Source organism: Carlito syrichta, unplaced genomic scaffold, assembly GCF_000164805.1.
Source record: "Carlito syrichta isolate Samal-C Ts95f unplaced genomic scaffold, Tarsius_syrichta-2.0.1 Scaffold311884, whole genome shotgun sequence".
Classification (NCBI taxonomy): domain Eukaryota; kingdom Metazoa; phylum Chordata; class Mammalia; order Primates; family Tarsiidae; genus Carlito; species Carlito syrichta.
Window position 1 is genome coordinate 122,473 of NW_007255980.1, and position 20,120 is coordinate 142,592.

The 20,120-nt window shown below is 42.1% G+C and overlaps 2 protein-coding genes across 9 annotated transcripts in view; one reads left to right on the forward strand and one right to left on the reverse strand.

The window, feature by feature from the left end:
- The first annotated feature begins 6,535 nt into the window (after positions 1 to 6,535).
- ASB8 (ankyrin repeat and SOCS box containing 8) lies at positions 6,536 to 14,399 on the forward strand. 6 transcript variants are annotated; one of them, XM_021718173.1, is made up of 5 exons: positions 6,536 to 6,662; positions 9,264 to 9,427; positions 10,369 to 10,473; positions 12,281 to 12,334; positions 12,424 to 14,399. In XM_021718173.1, exons 2-4 carry the CDS (start codon positions 9,299 to 9,301, stop codon positions 12,302 to 12,304), a joined length of 258 nt encoding a protein of 85 aa, XP_021573848.1. In that variant the 5' UTR covers positions 6,536 to 6,662; positions 9,264 to 9,298; the 3' UTR covers positions 12,305 to 12,334; positions 12,424 to 14,399. The 6 variants fall into 6 exon arrangements, with proteins under 6 accessions (XP_021573848.1, XP_021573849.1, XP_021573846.1 ...); XM_021718174.1 differs by having other exon boundaries at positions 9,268 to 9,427; XM_021718172.1 differs by lacking the exon at positions 12,281 to 12,334 and adding an exon at positions 10,012 to 10,115 and having other exon boundaries at positions 6,589 to 6,662.
- A 1,561-nt stretch (positions 14,400 to 15,960) lies between these two features.
- Positions 15,961 to 20,120, reverse strand: part of PFKM (phosphofructokinase, muscle) — a 42,795-nt gene continuing 38,635 nt past the window's right edge. For all 3 annotated transcript variants that reach the window (XM_021718168.1, XM_008069252.1, XM_021718169.1), the window contains 6 exons: positions 19,931 to 20,095; positions 18,207 to 18,268; positions 17,859 to 17,970; positions 16,906 to 17,005; positions 16,720 to 16,825; positions 15,961 to 16,512 (listed from right to left, as the gene is read on the reverse strand). In XM_021718168.1, the coding sequence (XP_021573843.1) occupies positions 16,368 to 16,512; positions 16,720 to 16,825; positions 16,906 to 17,005; positions 17,859 to 17,970; positions 18,207 to 18,268; positions 19,931 to 20,095 (690 nt within the window). In that variant the 3' untranslated portion in view covers positions 15,961 to 16,367. The remainder of the gene's footprint in view (positions 16,513 to 16,719; positions 16,826 to 16,905; positions 17,006 to 17,858; positions 17,971 to 18,206; positions 18,269 to 19,930; positions 20,096 to 20,120) is intronic.

Genomic DNA, 20,120 nt, shown 5'->3' on the forward strand with positions numbered 1-20,120 from the left:
TCCTGATGGCATGTCTTGGAAGACTATCCCTGCTGCACATTAAATACTGTTCTTTTCTTTGCTAAATTGCTTTCTCAAGTACAAGGCTTGAGCACATGAAAAGTTTTGTAATGCTTACATTGTATTTCCCCTAAACTTTTTTTTCTTTGCTCTAGTTCTAAAGCTTTCTTTTCAATTTTTCTACGTCAGGGACCAGGACATAGAGGCATTCCACTATTCCTGTCCTTGGGAGGTCAGTTCACTTTAGTTCAATTCAGTTCGCATTGATCAAATACCTACTGTGTCTTTAGATGACCCACCCTATGACAGAGAAGATGAGTGCAGGAACCTTAAATCCCTGCCCTATGGGGTGCTCACAGTGTAACTGGGAGGATGAGACATCTGGTCACTTCCTTGAGGAAACATAAAATAATACAAAGATGACATGTCAACATTTATGTAGTTTACAAAATCACTTTTTACAATTGTGGTCTAGGTTTTGGGAAAAACTCTTGGGTACGTGTTGTTACTCTCATCCCATTGTACAGATTAGAAAACTGAGACTTAGTAACTAGAGCTACTATTAGAACTAGAGCTTTGATTCCTATGGTATTTGCATAATATTACATTATTTCTAAATAAGGAATGTGCTATAAGTGATAGTCCTAAAAACTGAAGAAATTAAAAGTAAAAGCAAAGATTCTGTTAATGAGCAAAAGCTATTTTCCAAACTAGCCAACTAGTCTGACACTTAGATCTTATTTTTTCACCCTATTCTGTTAATGCTGACTGATTCTCTCTCTCTCTCTTTCTCCTCACTCATAGAGTATTCCAAACTCCCCTTTGATTCATTTCTTTTTCTTTGGTGATGGGAGAATTTATTTGGAAGGAGTCTCTTCTTTCTTAAGCCACCTTAAGAAAGGGTGTCAGGGAAACCTTGCCATCAACATTAAGCAGGCAGCCCCTGAAGAAAAAGGATGAGGCCTTTGACACAGGAGGGTATTTAATAAGTTCTGACCAGAGGTCAGAAAACTGTTGTAAAAGTTTCGTGTTACCACTTAGAAGGTTGCAAGACAGAATCTCTCTCCTCCAGCACATTGTCACTCCAGAGATTCACTCCAAGTAAGGAAAAGGTTTGGAGCCAGTAAATGAAGAAAGGAGTTTTTCCACCCCAAAAAAGAGTTGCACAACAGTTTGTGACCATTCAGTATTAGCAAGACTCAAAGGGCAAGACACACAGGTCCGTAACCTGGAACTTCTCCATGGTATCTGCCTACCGAGTCTGGATACTAATTCACATTGAAGAGTGATAGCAGCAATCATTACACGCAAAACATCATTATCAAATTTCCAGTTCAAGTTTATGCCAAAGTCTGAAAATAGGAACACTAGTCATACTGTTGATTAACATCATCTAATGAATGCTTCTTGAGTGCAAAACTGGAATTAGCAGACAAGAAAAGAAAAAATTAATGACCTAAAAGTCTTATGGGAGACAAAGCATACTAAAAAAACAAAACTTGTGGAATCACTTATCACCAACGCATCAAGGATAGAAAGAACCAACTAAAACTATAGAGATGGAATCTGAATACTGAATGTAAGGTTTACAGGATGTGAGCAAAATACAACTTTATTTTTGCCCTTTACCATTAAAAAAATTTATTGGGGGGAGGGGAATAATCTTCTCCTGCTCCTGAATGGAAAATTGGAAAAATTCCCTTGCTTGTTGTTTCACTTTTTGATAATTGACAGTCCTTTAAGTAACAGTCACTTTAAAACAAATAGTCTCAATCTGATAATTAGAATATTTCCAATTCAAAATGGCAATAAATACTTCAGTTTTCATTCTAAGGTATTAGTCTAATACCTCCTCCTCCATGTAAGACATGTGGTTGGTGGCTACCTTCAGCTTTCTCCTCAATTCACCTCTTCCCTCACTAGCTATTGGATTTGTTTGTATAAAAGTGGGAGGAGGTAGGACAGCTAAGGAGATAGGGTGGCCCTGTACTACCTAGGCCTTAGGCAGATAGTTAAACTGACTCTTTTTCTTGAAGGTGATTTTAAAGGTTCCTTGGAAATTCCCGTTATCGGAGATCTCTCCCTTGAGTCCCTTTGCTCTAGACGAATGCAAGTGGTTCCCTGGGACAAACTCTGTGGATTGCAGGATTCCTGTGTTCATGTCTAGCTTCTGACCACTGGTTCTCTCCATATTCCTAGACAGGCCTTTTGAATAAACCAAAGGTAACCCCATGTTGGCTGTCTTCTATGAGGCCCACATCTGGTCCAGAAAAGCATTTAACCATTCACATCTCTGCTGAATCTGAGTGTCCAGGCAGATTCCAGTACAGCTACCTCAACTTTGTGGCTACAGAACTCTTTAATGTCTAGGCAAGAGTTGGTGCAGTTCTCTATTTTGCAACCATGGGGTACATTTTCAAGTTCTCTGGTCCTACACAAGCTCCTCTTTAGGCTGAAGGAGAAAGAAGCAGCACCAGCACTTCCTGTCCCTCTGGGTAAGAGGAGAGTGGGAACTCAACAGCACACAAAATTTCTCCCCAAGAAACTTCTTTACAGACCCTCCCTACACTCTCTTGATCTTACCATGAAGTAGATCTCTTCTTCAGCATTGACTTTGTACATAAAAATCATGTTGAAATAATCATCTTTAACTGTGATTTATGATGTTCATAACTGTCTCCCAAACCTTGATAATAAGGAACTATATCTCTCCATTTCTGTCTTCCCTGAACAGTTGAGCACAAAGCCTAAAACAAAGTAGGTTTTCAGTAAATGTTTGATGAAGGAATGAATGAATGTATCTGAAACCAACTTTTGTTGCGCACTGAATTCTTAGAGACACTTGAAAAGAATTGTATGGACAAACAATTTTATCACTCCCTAAGAGACTCGACTCATTCTTACATTTATAAGATGCTGGCAGTTTCCCAGGATGTATATACTTTAACATTTACCAACCAAGAAATTTGAGAGATGAGACAACCCAAGGAAAAAAGATCCATCTCTTTTCAAGGAATAAATGGATGAATGAATATGAGATATATCAGAGTTTCAGAAAAGTTATAGGATGCCAAATTAAGCCTTCTGAGAAAAACAATTGTCCTCAACTCTGTGGGAATCTGTGAATATTGTTTGAGTAGTTTATTTTAAAAACCTAACACTGGACAAAACAACAAAAAACAAAAAATTAGATTTAAAATACTCAGCAAAATGTTAATTAGTTAAATATGGGTAATATAAAGTGTTTGTCATACAATTCTCCCTACTTTTTCTGTATCTTTGAACTTTTTATTATAAAAATAACATTAAGAAATTGAAGCCGGAATCATTAATCTTTATAAAGAAGGTGCAAGAAGAAGAATATTTAAACAGAAAAGATGTAGCCCCTGCATCTTGTAATTAAACATTTACAGGCCCCATTAACATAGTACTCTTAAGATAGCCACAAAGCTGTTCATATTTGGACTAGAGAGCAAATATTTTGGAAGTAAGAATTTTTGCTTAGAAATTAAGTAGAATCAGAATTTATAGAAATATAAGAATACTTATAGGTCATTTCACCAATACTCTCACTTTACAAAGGAGAAAACAAATACCTGGAGAAATGGACTGAGATAACTAATTAATCTCAGATCCAGGACAAAATCCCAGGTCTTACATACTGTGGTCTCTTACTCTTTCTACCACTCTGCTTGACACATGACATTAAACAAGAGATGCCAAGGCATGGAACCTCAGAGAAGATGTTACCAGACTGAACTGGGGTCTGCTCATCTGGCACAGTAAGACCAAATATCTACATCAAGGTTTTGCTGTGGGAGAAAGGAGGGCGTTTACTTGAAGAACACAGAGCTAGGAGAATCTGGTGACTTCTTCTTTTAAGACTCAGCCTTTCCAAAGGCTTATAAGCATAGGTTTTTAAAGGCAGGAGTAAACTTCAGGAAAGCAGAAGTTACAGTCAAAATCGTAAATCAGTACTTAGAGGTTATACATTGGTTTGGCCTTAAAAAAAAAGTGGCTTATAGGTCATAGGTGGATTTAATGATTTTTTTTTTTTTTTTTTTTTTTTTGCAATTGGTTAAGGAAAGGAAGTTTTGTCTACAGAGTTGGGATCAACAGAAAAGAATGTTAAGTCTGGACCATGGGCATGACATCCTCCGGGTCCCTGAGGAAGAAATTTAGAACAAAGAACTATGGTCAGAATTCAGTCCTCAGTTTCCTCTTATCTGAGGTTTATGTGCCAGCAAATCCATTTGTTGAGGGTCCAGGTTTCTGAAAAATAATTCAGGGACATATGGTAAGATGTTATCTTTAGTTTCTATAAGGATCCAAATATCTCATGACTAATTTCCTTGGCTATTGTTCCAAGCTACTCTTACCTTCTTGGTTATCAAGTTGCTTATTTACTTCTCAGGCCTAGCTGGGTGCCTTGAGCCTCTTTAGAAAAAACTCTAGATTTTCTTTTATTTTTATGCTTGGGGGTCCAGGAAGGCCCCTAAGAGGGGCGCCTGCTCTGTCTCAATGGGATGGATGCCACACTTCAAGTATAGTCTTTCATTCCCTGGATCTTTTGACTCTGTCAACTCTGTTGAGTATAGGTGGGGACATTCTGTTGTTGCTGTGCAGTGAATTCTCAGAGACAGAGCGGTAGAGCCACTAAAACTAGACTCAGTAAGATGAGGGTCAGAGAGGTATTCACCAAACTCACAACAGGTCAGCTGTATGAGGCTTGTGCTCCACTTTGAGAGAGCGGTGAGTGGTGCCAAGAAGAACATCACCTTACTGGGTCAAGAGAGAAGGTGACTTCGCAGGTCTGGGACCACAGCATCATGGAATGAAATGTATTAAACCTGTGCCTCAAACCTTGTAATTCCCCAGCCAAATAGGATCAAAGGAGATCGGGCAAGAATATATCATTGGGCTATTGATGTGAGTCACACAGTTCTAGACACAGGGATGGGAGTTTGAGAGGTTCTCAATGAAACGAGGTTTGGTCTGGATAAGATATGTAGGTGACTTGCTTTTTCCTATGATTTTTTCCCGCTATTGGCTGGGAAGGACTTAGGTTTCCAGAATGCATTTCCCCACTTTGGACCTGCACTGACTCAGGTATATCTAGTCCCTGTGCTTGGAGGTTTAAAGTTCTTTAAGGTACCAATACAGCTCAAACTGTTTCTATACAGCTCAAACTGTTTCTATTCACTGAATTCAAACAAATGCCTTAGAGTGGTTTGAGGGGGATGGGGAGCTCTAGCCACTATGGCATCTCATTTAGGTTCCTTCAAGCTTTCCCAAATAAATCTATGAATTAAATAAAAAACATTGTGGCTAATATGTAACTACAACACCAAGTCAACCCACCAAAACCCCTTTCAATCAGAGGACTGCCCCTAAACCTTTCTTTCACAGAACTGCCAATGACTAAAACAGCCATTAATCCAGAGTCTAGAAGAGGTGGCTTGCAGGCTGAATGTTGACTGCTTTTTAAAAATCATTCTTTAAAAACAAAAATCGCCAACATTTGCAATTTGGACCCAGATGAATTCACTTCTTAAAAAAATCTGAATTTCCTTTTCTTTTGAAAAACTGGACAATCTCATCATCGCACAGTGGCAGGAAGTAGGGGATCTATTACTGCGTGACAAAATTCCTTTGAGTTTGGAACTCAGAGGAGGCTCACTCCTCGGACTAAGTCATGGAACTTTCAGTTCACCATTCCTTCACTGATGGTCTGGGCCTGCTTTCATCTCTAATTGGTCAGATGTGGTTGCTTAGAACAAGATTTGGGGAGCAGGTGCAAGGGCACTCTTGGTTAAACAGACAGCACTTGCAGTCGGCCTGTGTGGGCTGCTTCACTCCTTTACAGGCACCACCACCTGCTGCTGACTTTGAAATGTTTAAACTTTGCACGGAAAGTTGTCACTCAGGTGTAACCATCTCTCCGTGTGGGAAGGGTTTTTAGCAGCATACACATCTCACTTATTCCTCAACATTTGCGGTCCTACACCTCTTGGGTGGTTGAATCTGTCTTTGGTACAGTTCACTTTGAAGGAGGATGGACAATATTCAGGAGGGTTCTAAGGAGCACAGATTGCTTCCAACATTAGGAATAATGCTGCAAGTTTTTTTGTTTGCCAAAGACACTAACGGTTCAGTCTCCTAAGCAACTGAACCACTATGGACTTAGTGGCCAAAGAAAGTGTTTGGGAATAATCTGGGAATTAGGTAACCAGGCTTGATCTCAGATGAAGACAGTGGAAGGAAGAGATGAAAGTGGGATGGACCCAACGAAGGCTGGTCCACACGGGCGTGACCAAACGGAATCGGCCCAAGCCGGCCCAAGCTGGTGTTTGCGAGTTTGTTCTTCCCCACCGCAGGACGACTACACCATCCCGGGACCTGCGGCCGAAGGCACCACATTGCGCCTGCGCGCAAGACCTCTGGGGCGGGGAGAAAGGAACCCGCAACTAGGCCGCGCTAGGACCGAGGAGGCTTCACAAGTCTGCGCAGGCGCGTCCTGTTGACGGACGCCGGCCAGTGCGCAGGCGCCCAGCCTAGTTGATCTTCTCGTCCCGTAAACAGAGAGGCCACGGCCGACACCTTTTGCTTCCGGGTCACACCTTGACAGCCGCTCTCACGACCCACCTCTGCCCGGCGATTCGGTGAGTGCGGTCCTCGGTGCGGAATGGTGTGCAGTCAAGTTCCCTAACCCGGACACCACGCCCCTTAACGCCTCCTCCGGTCCCCGCTCGAGGTCCGCAAGCCCTAGCGGCTAAGACGTAGCTCCCGGCCTTAAGACGCTGATCGGGGCGGGCGTTGATTCGCCTCCGGGGCACCCCGGGCGCAGATTGCGCGACCACCTTTCAGTTCCACACGGGCCGGGGTTGCTGCGATCTTTGGGGAGCCAGTGCGGAAAGTGACAGCTCGGATCTTTGCACTTCGCGTCTTGCCCCGCCCCCTGGCCTCGGCGAGACAGCTGCCGCGAGCCCTCCGCAGTAAGTGCGGTGGGAGTGGGGACACCTCTGGTTCGGTCGAGGGTCCTCACCAGCACCGGAGGTGCCGAGTGTCGTTTCTCTTCCATGTTGCTTTTTAGCGTCGCAATAAAAATAAACCCTTTGGTGTTTTCTGTGGATCCGGAAACGAAAGAAAACGGGGCGGGGAGAGGGCTTTCAGCACTAGCAGAGGAAAGGGCCCCCTGCGGGGGGTCAAACCTGCCCGGGCTGCTGTCCGGAGAGCCGTCGAATTTAGATTTCCTTAACTCTTCCTGACAGTGAGTGTTGTCAATGTGAAGCTTCACCCTTTTCCCGGGATCTTCGAGGCAGCATGGACCATTGGTCGTACTCTCGGTTCGGAGTTCTTAGCCTGGAGTCCAGGAGCTGCCCCAAAGTGTAGGGTTTGGTTTCATTAGATTATCCTGTTCCAGAAACGGTTAACAGAACCACTTCAGTCCAAACCTCTCTCTTTAGACACTGTCTTCTGCGCCCATTATTGGAATCGTCGACTCAAATGCATCTGTCTTTTTTCCCTTTTTTCTTGCAACAAAGTATAAAATTTCTCTGAGGAGTTTAGTGGTTATTGGAAAGATTAAAACATATACCAATCCTAAACCATCTAGAACACTTTAGAGAAACTGAGCTGTTAGTAAGAAATGTCTTTGGCAAGCGTGTAAGCTTATACATTCATGATAAGATGGGGGAGAATATCCTATTTGAATCATTGATGCTTATGAATTGAATATTTTTAACTTGCGTTCTATTGATTAATCGAATTTATATCTGCTATAGATAATACTGATTAGCAAATACAAACCATAAGAGTTTATAGCATATTATATAATATATAAAGGGATGGTCCCTTCACAGAAGGCAAAAATTATATACTGTGAAATGATATATATGCAATTTCATATGCATAATGTGCTTAATTGCTGCAATTCTTGAATTTATTGTAATAAGTAATAAATTCAATGTAATAAGCTTTTCATTGGTTCAACAAATAGCTATTAAGGACCTGTTGGAGGTCAGGCACTATTGAAAAAAAGACTATACTTACTCTCAAGGAGCTTATATTTTAATAAGAACACAGACTCTAAGTAGTTACACCTAGAGAGCTCATACTGAAAATATTTTTCTCTACAATTTTTGATATGTGCTTTTGTATAGAAACGCTGTATTTTATTAGCTGTAATTTTAAATACTCCGTAATTATCTGTTATACAGTCAACTTTTATTAGAATTGCATTTAAATATATTGCATTATTTTAATCTTTCATCTTATAATTCTGTCATATTGTGGTTTCAACATATATTTCCCCAAATCTTTTTCTCGTTGTCACGATTAGATAATTTTAAAAAATTTTTGCAGATACAGCAGTCCTCCCACCTTGGCCTCCCAGAGTACTGGGATTACAGGCATGAGCCACTGTACCTGGCCAATTATTAAAATTGTTTTTTCATTTTAAATCTGCTTATTTTCCTAAAATGCAAGCACATTTCATTGGTGTTAACTTTAATTTTGCTTTCTGATGACTCCAGAATAGTTATGCTTTTGCTCTTCTTCCTTATTTTAAAATAGTATCTCAAATATTTCCTATTTTTTTCTTTGCTGAAGACGTTTGAAAATACTTTACAGATGCCTTGTCATTATTAAGATAGATATATTTGTTTCATAGCTCCCTTCCTGTCTTCTCACAGGTAACAAGCTCTTCCATACCCATTAGTTCATCAACCAACCAATATTTTTAAATACTGAATTTTTATGAGATTCTGTCTCTGCCCTTGCATGAGCAAAAAAGTTGAAGACAAGGTCCTTGCCTTCTGATTGCAATTTAGATGGTGAAATAATATGTGCATAACTCATAACTATACTGTAAGGCCAAATGCAATAAATAACCTAACAGTGGTGCTGATAGGAAAGGCCACAAAAATTCAAAGAAGTAAAAGAATGCTTTGTGGCATCTTCAGCCTTTAAAAAATGCCATTCCTTTCCCAGCTTTGTTTGTAAACCACACAGAGCTCCATGGGAGTCCTAGTACCTCCTAGGAAAGTCTTGTACTAGACTACATCAGAAAGTCCTGAGGGTCACAGCATTTGTGCCTAGGTTTACCCAACTCTCTAAGCAACTACTATACTCTAATTCTTTATGATTAGGAAAAATGGTATTAGTTAATAACTCTTGAAATCTGCTTATAGTATGGAGAATGCCTCATAGAGTGCCTTACCCTAAAGACAGGTGTGCTCAGTGATATTGTATCTTTGTTTCAGGCAGTTTGGAGCATGTGAACACACTCTGAGCCTTGATGAGTTCCAGTATGTGGTATATTATGCAGAGCATTCAGAGCAAATACTCTCTCTCAGAGCGCTTGATCCGAACAATTGCTGCCATCCGCTCCTTCCCACATGATAATGTAGAGGACCTCATCAGAGGGGTGAGTGTTAACACTTAAGAATCCTTTGAGAGGTGAAGTGGGAACATTCCTCATAAACCCTAATGGATTACTGAAGAGCAGTGCTTTGATATCAGATAGTAAAGGTGCTTTCTTAAACTATAATTACCATGCATTTTAGGGGTTGATATCCTTTACAGAACTAGAAGTGGTAGTTGTGCTAAGATAGAAGGCAAGCAAAATCTCTCCCGGTAATTATTATAACCCAGGTATGAGGAAAGGCTCACAAGGGTTTCCATGTTAGCTTGTTCTCAGCAAATTGGTGTCAGAAGACTCAGCAGTAGAAACTTTGTCACGTTCTAATTCTAGCTCCACTGCTGAGTCATTCAGTGTCTTTGGTCTGACTGGTATTTCCATCTCCTTTATCAGATTTTGAATGGAAGCACCAGCATAGGCTAGGTGGCAGAAAGCGCTGATACTAAAAGGCTACTTTGAAGATGTTTATGAACAAGCACACACAAATAACATCAAAATGACCCTACTATAAGTGATGGTCATTTGTTGAATGGCAAAAAGAGCATGGCAGTTCTGGCATCGGTCTGACGGTTACTTTCCTACTTTTTCAGGGCATGGTGGCCATGTAAAGCAGATTGCTGATCCAGCTTTCCTGCCTGACAATAAGGTTCTAATATGCTTTGATATATCAGGTTATGTCCTCAGTGATGTCCCAGTGGCCACCTGGTGGGCTACCTTATAGAGAAACTTATTTGATCTAAGGTGTTAGCAGTTCCTTTCCTTCATCTTCAGCGTATTTCCTTGGATTGGACATTGACATTATAATATTGTTTATTTAACTCGTGGAAGCTAGGAACCAGCAGTGTGTCTACAGTGTAGTCGGGGTTAGAATTGAGTACCTTCTGGATTCAGTTCCAAGTCTCCTGCTGGACCAGCCACAGCTGACTGAAGTTTCCTTCTTCCCACAGGGAGCAGATGTGAACTGCACCCATGGCACATTGAAGCCCTTACACTGTGCCTGTATGGTGTCAGATGCTGACTGTGTGGAGTTACTTCTAGAAAAGGGGGCTGAGGTAATGTTTTGAATACTTTCACATTAATGATTCACTAAAACTTGAACTTCACATTTTCTTAGAATACCTCCCCATCTCTTCTCCATCTTTTCCCCCCTCCAGTCCTACCTTCCAACTCATAGTAACATGGGTGTAGCTGATATTAAAGAAAAATGTAACAGAAAATATAAAAAAAACTAAGGATTTGGTTCCTTTGCAAAAAAAAAAGTAATAGTAAATATAAAATTTTTTTTTAAACCGTAAGGATTTTGTTCCTTTGCCTTTCTTTCTTCTCCTTAAGCTGTCCATTGCTCCAGGAAGAAGCTTACCTTGTTGGTTGTTTATATTTCTGTTTAATCCTCTTACTGTCTGTTGACTGTCCAGGAACTATAAGTGCAGAGACCCCTCAATTCTTATTAAATCTAAACCATTTGGGACCTGCTATCAAAAGTGCAATTCTAATACCACTGTCACTGGAAAAGAAATATAAAGCAGTCCCTTCCTCAGGATTAATTGTGCTGTTTTTGCCCACTAATTTTTTTTGTTTGTTTTAGTATATCTTGTTTCTGTCTTCTTTCTAATATATCTTAAGATAAAAAACAGATTAATTGTTGAAAGGAGACCCTTGGCATTGACATGAAGCAGTATAGCATAATGAATGATTACAAGAACAGACTCTAGAGCCAGAGTTCATGGATTTGAATTCCAGCTAAGCCACTTCCAGCTGTGTGACCTTAAACAAGTTACTTAAACCTTTCTTTACTTCAGCTCCCCCATTGCAAAAGTGGATGATAATGGTATCTTTTTCAAAAGACTGTAAAGCATTTGGAACACTGGCATATAGTAATTGCTAAGTAAGTGCTTGTTAGATAAATAAACAAGCAGTTTTGACTGTGAGCAGTCTTGATGCATGTGCTGAGGTCCCAGTGTGAGTTAAACAAGCCCTGAAGCTGGTGTGCCGCCCCAAACACGCTGCACAGTGAGCCTACAGGGCCAGCCTCAGCATCTTCATCTCCATACAGCCATGTGATTCTCTATTTGCTAGTCCATAACTTTGTGATTAAGCCTATTTCTTTGTGAGTGACCCTGAAGTGAAAACTAGTGATTAATGCCAACAAGGAAAGTAAAAATAGCCAGGGGTGGGGAAAAAGATACGTTTTAGCTAAACAGAATATTGAACTAACTTTCAGTTTTGCTTTATTGCATTTAATGGGGGAATGTGCTACATAAAAATTTGGCAATTTGAAGTAAAAACGCCATAGGTGCTGCTGACTTTCAACAAGCCAACTGCTTTTCTAGCATTAGATTAGTACTATTCCCTCCACATGCTGTCATCTGGTTTCTCTAGTGAACTTGCCGTATATTTTTGCACAGGTCTGACTTAGTTTAATATTTTCAGTTTTTCTGTATGGTTAAAGAACATAGCTAAGTAAGCTATCTGGGCAGAGCTTTGACCATTTTATTTTTCAGTTTGGTTGCCATTAGCCACAGGATACTAAATGAATCGGGATAAGTAAAACAACCCCAAACTCTTACTCTGTATATTCAAGCAACTCTCCAATAAATGTCTTTCAGAGCACTTACAAGAACTTCAACTTCATCTTTTACTGCTTTACCCCTTACTCTGTGGTAGAGATTCTAATGCATAGAGAAGTGAATGTTGCAGCAAAAACCTAAATAATGCAGGCCATTGTGGCAGATTTCACACGCACACAAATAAAAATCATGCTGGCCAGCTAGGCAATGCACATAATAGATTGTTGATTGATTTGGGACTGTTCTTCTTTTTGCCTCTAAGCTCCAGTCACATCTCCATCTTTATCACCAGAACTCCCTAGGAATTGCTCGTTGACACTTTTGTTAAAAGCACAGTGTAGCAAAGGTAGTGGGTGGATATGTGTAGGCTTCTTTGCTGCCCTCCTGTCTTCCTCCCAGTAGTGTCGACTGTAATAGAGTTCCTCCCTTTTACAGGTGAATGCCCTGGATGGGTACAACCGAACAGCCCTCCACTATGCAGCAGAGAAAGATGAGGCTTGTGTGGAAGTCCTGTTGGAGTATGGTGCAAACCCCAATGCACTGGATGGCAACAGAGACACCCCTCTTCACTGGGCAGCCTTTAAGAACAATGCTGAGTGTGTGCGGGCTCTCCTAGAGAGTGGGGCCTCTGTCAATGCTCTGGATTACAACAATGACACACCACTCAGCTGGGCTGCCATGAAGGGAAATCTTGAGAGCGTCAGCATCCTTCTTGATTATGGCGCAGAGGTCAGAGTCGTCAACCTAAAAGGCCAGACACCCATCTCCCGCCTGGTGGCTCTGCTAGTCAGGGGACTTGGAACAGAGAAAGAGGACTCTTGCTTTGAGCTCCTCCACAGAGCCGTTGGACACTTTGAATTGAGGAAAAATGGCACCATGCCACGAGAAGTGGCCAGAGACCAGCAGCTATGTGAAAAACTGACGGTTCTGTGCTCAGCCCCAGGGACTCTCAAAACACTCTCTCGCTATGCTGTGCGCCGCAGCCTGGGACTCCAGTATCTGCCTGATGCAGTGAAGGGCCTTCCACTGCCAGCTTCTTTGAAGGAATACTTGTTACTTGTAGAGTAGCCTGGAGGAGACATTTGCACCATCATGTGGGCCACTCTGGGTGAGGTTGTCCTTGCAGTACTGTCTCTTTGTCATGGAAAACAGAAAAGCAGTTTTTCCTGTTGTATGGTTTATAGATTTCAAAGCAACATGTTACAGCAGTAATGTCCCCCCCACCCCAAACCAAGCAACCAAACAAAAGACTCTCACTTTTGTTTTCTGTTTATTGCTTACTTGGCTTTTAACAGCATACCCTGCAAAAGGAGAGGTCTCCCCTAGCCCTTCCCTTTAGGGAAGGAGTTGACAGTGCAACTAAATTTCCCTAGGAGGAGGGAAAGTATTTAAAGAGTGTATGAGTGGTTTTCCTTTGGGGACCTTGCTAATGTTCCAGAAGAATACCTTCTAAATAGCATTTGAATTGTTATGTGAAGAAGTTTAAGAAAATCACAGTGTCAACTGATAACAACTGCATCCCAAAGATAAAGGTACTGCAACGTCAAATGATGTCGATTCAGAATTGGGCTGGATGATGTCCCTAGCGTGCCATGTCATGAGGCATTCAGAAGGAACTGGTTTTGTTTCTCCAATCAAAGGAAATAGCAGTCTTTGCCCCTTTTCCATGGTGTGCCCAAGAGTTAATAGTAGTTCAGCAATGTTATTTCAGAAAGAGTGATTATCTTGCAGCTTTCTACATAGAAGAAATAGCAGGTTCTAAGCAGTCCTGAGAACTTCTAAAAGTCCTGAGAACTTTTCTTCTAATGCAGCTGTTTCTCTTCCTGAAAGTCAGTTTACTCTCATGGGCTTAGCCGGTAGTTCCTACTTCTTGGACTAAGGTGTTTGTTCTAGCAGGGGAGGCATTGTGGGCTAGGCTGCCTATTCCCATGGGTCTCCATTCCCTGTGAAAAGCTCACTCTGCTTCAAGTGTGGTTATTTTTCTTTGTTTTGGGAGCCCTTTTTATTAACGGATCTCTACAAGATATTGGTGGGGGATGGAGTTGGCAAGGGAATGGGGGAAAGAGCATGTAAGAGCTTCTTATAAGATGGCCCACCTACCCAAAAGAGGTCTGTTTTGGTGAATACCACTTAGTCAACAATACTCTTGCTTCTCATGTTTCTAAACTAGATCACGTTGTTATTTGATCTTAGATGACCTGTATGCAAATATGAAAAACCTTTTTTTAAAAAACTGATTGGAAACTAAAAAAAAAAAGTGAATAGGATATGTTGACACAGCTAATTTAAAATAAATGAATGAGATAAGTTGACACAGCTAATTTGAAAAGAATGTCTGCTTTTGTCCTTTTGCTATTGGTGTTTTTTGCCCATTAAAAAAAAATAAATAGTTCTAAAGGCAAGTTTGGCAATTTCCTCTGTTCCTGCTTTTCTCTGTTCTCAGCCCCCCCCCCCCCCCACTTCCCCATTTAGAAAAAGTTCTTCCTTTACTGGCTGGCTCTTCAATGTGCCTTTCCATCCCAATCTTTCTTCCATTGGCAACAGTCGTTCTGGGCACTGATGGAGTGAACAAGGCTTGGGCAGAGAATTTACAGAGCTTCTCCTTCCTTTATACTCCCCTACCACAGATTTGGAACCACTGCTTTTATGTTTTCAACCCTAGCTGCACATTAAGTCACCAAAAAAGCTTTTTAAAAACACTGATGCCAAGATTTCACCCCACACCAACTGTTTAGAATATTCTAGGCTGGGGCTGGGGACATCAGTGGGTTTTAAGATTTTCAAATGCGTCTACTCTGTAGCCAGGAATAAGATCCACTGCCTCAGTCAGGAGTTCTCAAGCCTATTAATTAGAACAACCTAAGTAAATTTTTAAAAATACTAAGGCCCAGGCTCCACCCGCAGGGATTGGCCCAAAGTGGTCCTGGGCATCAGTATTTTTAAAGGCTTCCTAGGTGCTAATATTCAGGTTAGGCTTATGACCACTGCTTTAGATGCTACTTCATTTCTCATCATGACAGTTAATATTTTGGAAAGGGAAATCATTTGGTCCATGTGGGAAAAGATGTCACTGTTTTTTTCAGTAACTTCACAATCACTCTTGCAGTTGGTGGCTAATAAATTCTGCTTCCCCTCCACTTAGGGCTTACACGTGATTTAACTTTTTAGCTCTGGGGAAATGGCATATACCTTCATAGGTTTTGGTTTTTGTCTTTAAGTGGTCTTTGCTGTGCTTTTTATTTTTCCAGATCATATCATGATCCAGTATTTTATTCTTTACAAAGTGATATTTTTCTTGTGATTAGCTTTCTACCCAGCCATCCCTTTCTTCTTCATCATTTTCTACAAGAAAAAGCTCTAGGATTAAAGATAGGAAAAAGAAACTGTAAGTTAACTACAGTTAGCACAAAATGTTCTGAATGAATGCCAATACTTTCCCTTCCACTTTATTTTCACAGCCCCTAAGGTTTGTGGGATTGATGTAGCATGGTAAGAAGCAGAGGCATGGGGAATGAGGATGGGCTTTGAAGTCAGAACTGAGTTTGAGTTCTATCTGAACATTGTTGAAGGAGACATTATTTAATCATCCTGAGCCTCAGTGTTCTCATCTCTGAAGTGGGTCTGTCACCACTCCCCTCAAAAAGCTATTTTGAAGATTCAATGATAAAATACCCACCACAGTGCTTGCTACTTATTGTTAATTTCTCTTCCTCTTAAAGAACTATGCAAAGAGTATTTAGCTGCTGCCTTAATTCCTGATTCTGACAACAAGTCTTCTCAGACACTATTCAGAACTGTTTTTAGAGTATGGCAGTAATACTCTGGACAACCAGCAGAAGTGATGTACTAAAGATAATCCCTTCCTATGCCCCTGTGATACCTTGAACATCTTTTCTGATTCACAGGCAAGTGCCTGGTACACGGGGCTGATAGTATTACATTTCTCTTGTAGATGACAGCAGGAGAACCAAAAGCAGTGACCAGTTGGCATTTATTAGTGTAGTTACAATTTGTCACTGTAGTAAAAGTAGTAGAGGAACCAAAACTCTTTGTTATCACAAAGAAATAAATAAAGCGTATTTTAGGAAGTCTCACTGAGTAGATGAAATCTAGCAGTAACACTAGAGGAGCCCAGCCTTGTGTGACAGATGGAGCTGGGGTAGAAGTCATGTTAAATTCTACCTAAAAGGAGCTTCCACTCACTGCCCCTCCCTCCTGGATCCAGCTCCTGGCCAGAGCTGACTATGGCTGCAGGTACAGGATTAAAGGAAACCTAATGGAAAAAGAGCTAAAACACTGAGAAAACGTGTACTTAGATCTATCGGGGTGGTGAGCTGACCATGACCAGATCGTCTACATTCCTCTTGCTCCGGAGAGGTTTAGACAGCAGCTTCCCCAGACCGCTTCCGATTGATGTGCTCCAGGTGGGCATGGTCTGAGGTGTCCAAGTCAATCTCGTACTTAGCTAGGATTTTGAGGATGGGCCTCAGTTTTAGCCACCACTGTTCCTTGGGGATTCGGTGCCTATGGAGGAATGAGGTAGATACTGTTCAAATCTTTTAGCACCCTAATCAACTTCTACAAAAGACTTATAGGAAGAAGTTGGGTGGAAGGAGTTGGATTTAGGACACAGCTATTGGATCTGAAATTGGATAAGATTATAGGTGTGACTCCTAAAAGAAAAGGATAACTACCAGGGAGAGAACCACTCCAGAAAGTCTATGTACTCACTCAAAATCTGTCTGGTCCTTCAGCTCAGTCACTGGTTGAAAGACCAGAGCCCTCTTACGCATCCCCAGAACACAACCCGAGTCCGGAGTATTGGCAAAGATCCGCCCTGCAATAAGGGATGGTGGATCAGCTCCTATCCTGAGAACCAGCCTCTCTCGAGGACACTGTCCCTCTCACCCCACGTACCATTACGATAACTCTCTTTGATTTTCCCAGACATCCAGTTCATAGCCTTGGCACCCATCTTAGTGGCAAAATTCCTGTCAAATGGAGTTGGGCTTCCACCCTGGAGAAAGAAACATAAAATGACAGAGGGAAGGACTCTAATGAAGTGGCAGAGATATCCAGATACGCAGATAAAAAGGAAAGATGGGCCCCAGGTTTATAGCCAGAAACAAGAATCTAAAAGCCTAACTATGAAAGCATGCCCTGAACTGTGCTGGGATCCAGGTGAGCCAGTTCAGCACATTTGGTCATTTATTAGAATAGCCACTGTGGCTTCTGCTGGTGGAAATATTTAAAGGAAATAACTGCTCCCACAATTCCCTCTCTTAGCTCTATAGCTGTCAGATCCTGTTTTAGTCTTACAGCCTGCCGGGTCAGTTCCCTGCCCCTCTTTAGCCTAGCATCTTTTGTGAGTCACTATCACCAATGATATGAAAGTGTTCATTGTGGCCCAATCTGGCTGCCCTTGGTAGCACTTCAGAATAATAAAAAACATCATACAGATATTCCTGGAACTAAGAGAAAGTAGGTGGGAAAGTGGGAATGTTTGAAGGCATTTTTGTAACAATTGGACACGAAAGGGAGATGTTACTGGCATGTAGTAGGTAGAGACCAAGGCTGCTGCTAAACTGTCTTACAATGCATGAACAGCCACCCATGACAAAGAAGTATCCAGCCCCAAATAGCAAAGGTGCCGAAGTTGAGAAACCCTGCCCTAAACAAAAAGGATGAGCCACATAACCAATCTCTATGGTCACGTCAAGGATGAAGATGTTTGGGTTCTAGGACTGTGAAAGATTACAAGCCCATGCTCTATGGTGGTGCTGACAGCCTCCGGCAGACTGGTGAAGGCCGGCAGAAGCCTCAGTGACTATTGGGGGCTATACGTCTGGTGACTGGGATGTCTTCCCTACCTGCTGCATGTGACCAAGCACATTCTTCCTGCTGTCGAAGATGCCCTTCCCCTCCTCAGAGTACAGGTTGAAAATGAAGTCTGTGGTGTAGTTCTCATTGCACTTTTCATTCCTGCCAAGTAGAGACCAAAAGCCTGTGACTCTGGTTGTCTCCTATCCCCCCTTTCTGTTTTTATGGGCTGCATTCTTCCCTCTTCTATCTCCTCCCAGGATTCAGGGAATAGGCTGCCCTCTCCCTTTGTATCTACAGACCACACAGGGTGTCCCGACCACAGATCCATTTTGTGGGTTAGGGCCAAAGCCTGACTAATTTTTTCTTCACTTAGGAGCAAGCTGTGGATGAGGTACCTTAACACCAGTCCCCTTTTCACAGTTGTTTTCATCTTTTGCACCAGATGTTCAACATTTGCCTGAAAATGAAACAGTAAATCCTAAGCCTAGGTGGGAGTAGATATGGTGGGTTGGTGAATGTACACACTCTCTTCCACAGCAGGCCTCTCCAAGAGGGGAGAGGAACATGGGGGAGTGTTGTTTACAATCCTGAGCCTGAACTATGCCTAATTCCTTTAAAAGTTTCACGTGGAATGAAATTTAAACAAATGAGACAGGTAGAACTGGAAAAAAGCATCAGAGACAACTGCAGTAACTGTTGGTTTTCAGTCCCTCACCCTCTCCGATCTCCCTTTCTAAGGGCTTCTGGTTCCCCTTCCCTCAGAGGGGAGACTCTTTTGGTCTGTTTTGTTTTGCTTTATTTTTTTTAGAGACAGTGTCACTCAGGTTAGAGTAAAGTAGCATGATCATAGCTCACTGCAGCCTCAACTCCTGAGCTCAAGCCATCCTCCCACCTCAGCCTCCTGGCATATGCCACCTTGCCCAGCTAATTTAAATTTTTCTTTTTTTTTTTTTTTTTTTTTTTTTGTAGAGACAGGTCTCTCCATGTGTCCTGACTGTTCTCAAACTCCTCGGCTGAAGACATTCTCCCAGTTCAGCCTCCCAAAGTGCTGGCATTATAGGCATGAGCCATTGTGCCCAGCCTAATATTGGTTTAAATAGGTTGCTTGTCAGTCAGGCACAGTGGCTCACGCCTATAATCCTAGCATTTTGGGAAACTAAGGTGAGAGGATTGCCTGAGCCCATGGGTTGGAGACCAGCCTGGGTAACTTGGTGAGAACTCATCTCTACAATAAATTAAAAAATGTGTAGTGGTGACGCGTGCCTGTGGTTCCAGCTACTTGGGAGGCTGAGGCAGAAGGACTGCCTGAGCCCAGTAAGTCAAGGCTGCAGTGGCTGTGAGTGGGCCACTGCACTCCAGCCTGAGAAACAGAGTGAGACTCCAACTCAAAACAAACAAACAAACAAATAAACAGGTTGCTTGTATGTAAAGCATTGATTCATCTGGAAGGAAGACATTCTTTCATTTGACCTTTGATTTGGGCACAAAGAGGCAGATTCCCATCCCCTACTTCTGTTAGGGTTGTCTGGGATCTCAGACTAGGGAGTTCTCTCATCCTGCTGCTAAAGCTCCACTTTGTGGTTCTCTTCTCCTCCAGTGAACTGGGATCTAGGAAAATGATCCATATGGTCCCTCTGCGAAACAGATGTTAGAGCCTCACCCTGGAAGTGAAAGGATATCTCCCTCAAAACCAGGATGATTGACAGCAAGGGAAATCTAAGGGGCGGCATGATATAGTAGAAAGATCGCTCACTTTCCCAATCAGTTAAACCACCTACTCACTTATGAGTTTAGAAAAGTTTTCTAACCTCCTGAACCTTTCTCATCAATGATACAGAGATAACATCTTCCTTGCATGTCTGTTGTGAAAATGCAAAAATGCACATAAAGGGCTTAGCAGCATACCACTTGACTCAAAATGCCTGCTCCAACAATAGTAGCTGTGGTCATGTGTGCACGGTGACACCAGAGAATGCCTGTATGGTGCTCTTTCTGGTCCTTACTGTACTCTACAGACCAATCAGCGTCATCCTCAATTTGAGCTTTCATATAGATCAGCTTGCTGTGGGGACAGTCAGGACAGACTGGGGGAAGCCAGCTGGCTTTGGGTGGCATCTACCTGCAGGTCTCGAATGGTGAAGGGCTCCTCAAAAATGTAGGCAGCATCAGCCCCAGCTGCCAGTCCTGCCATGGTGGCCAGGTAACCACAGTAGCCACCCATAGTCTCAATGATAAACACCCGACGCTTGGTGCCTGCTGCTGACTGCTTGATGCGGTCACAGGTCTGCAAAGACAATGGGTTATAGTTA

What these genes read in the sequence shown, in the direction of transcription:
- ASB8 (XM_021718171.1), top strand. Translation starts at nt 9,299, where the DNA reads ATGAGTTCCAGTATGTGGTATATTATGCAGAGCATTCAGAGCAAATAC. An exon ending in TAGAGGACCTCATCAGAGGG is followed by an intron (nt 9,428 to 10,368) that starts GTGAGTGTTAAC and finishes TTCTTCCCACAG; the next exon opens with GGAGCAGATGTGAACTGCAC. An exon ending in TTCTAGAAAAGGGGGCTGAG is followed by an intron (nt 10,474 to 12,423) that starts GTAATGTTTTGA and finishes TCCCTTTTACAG; the next exon opens with GTGAATGCCCTGGATGGGTA.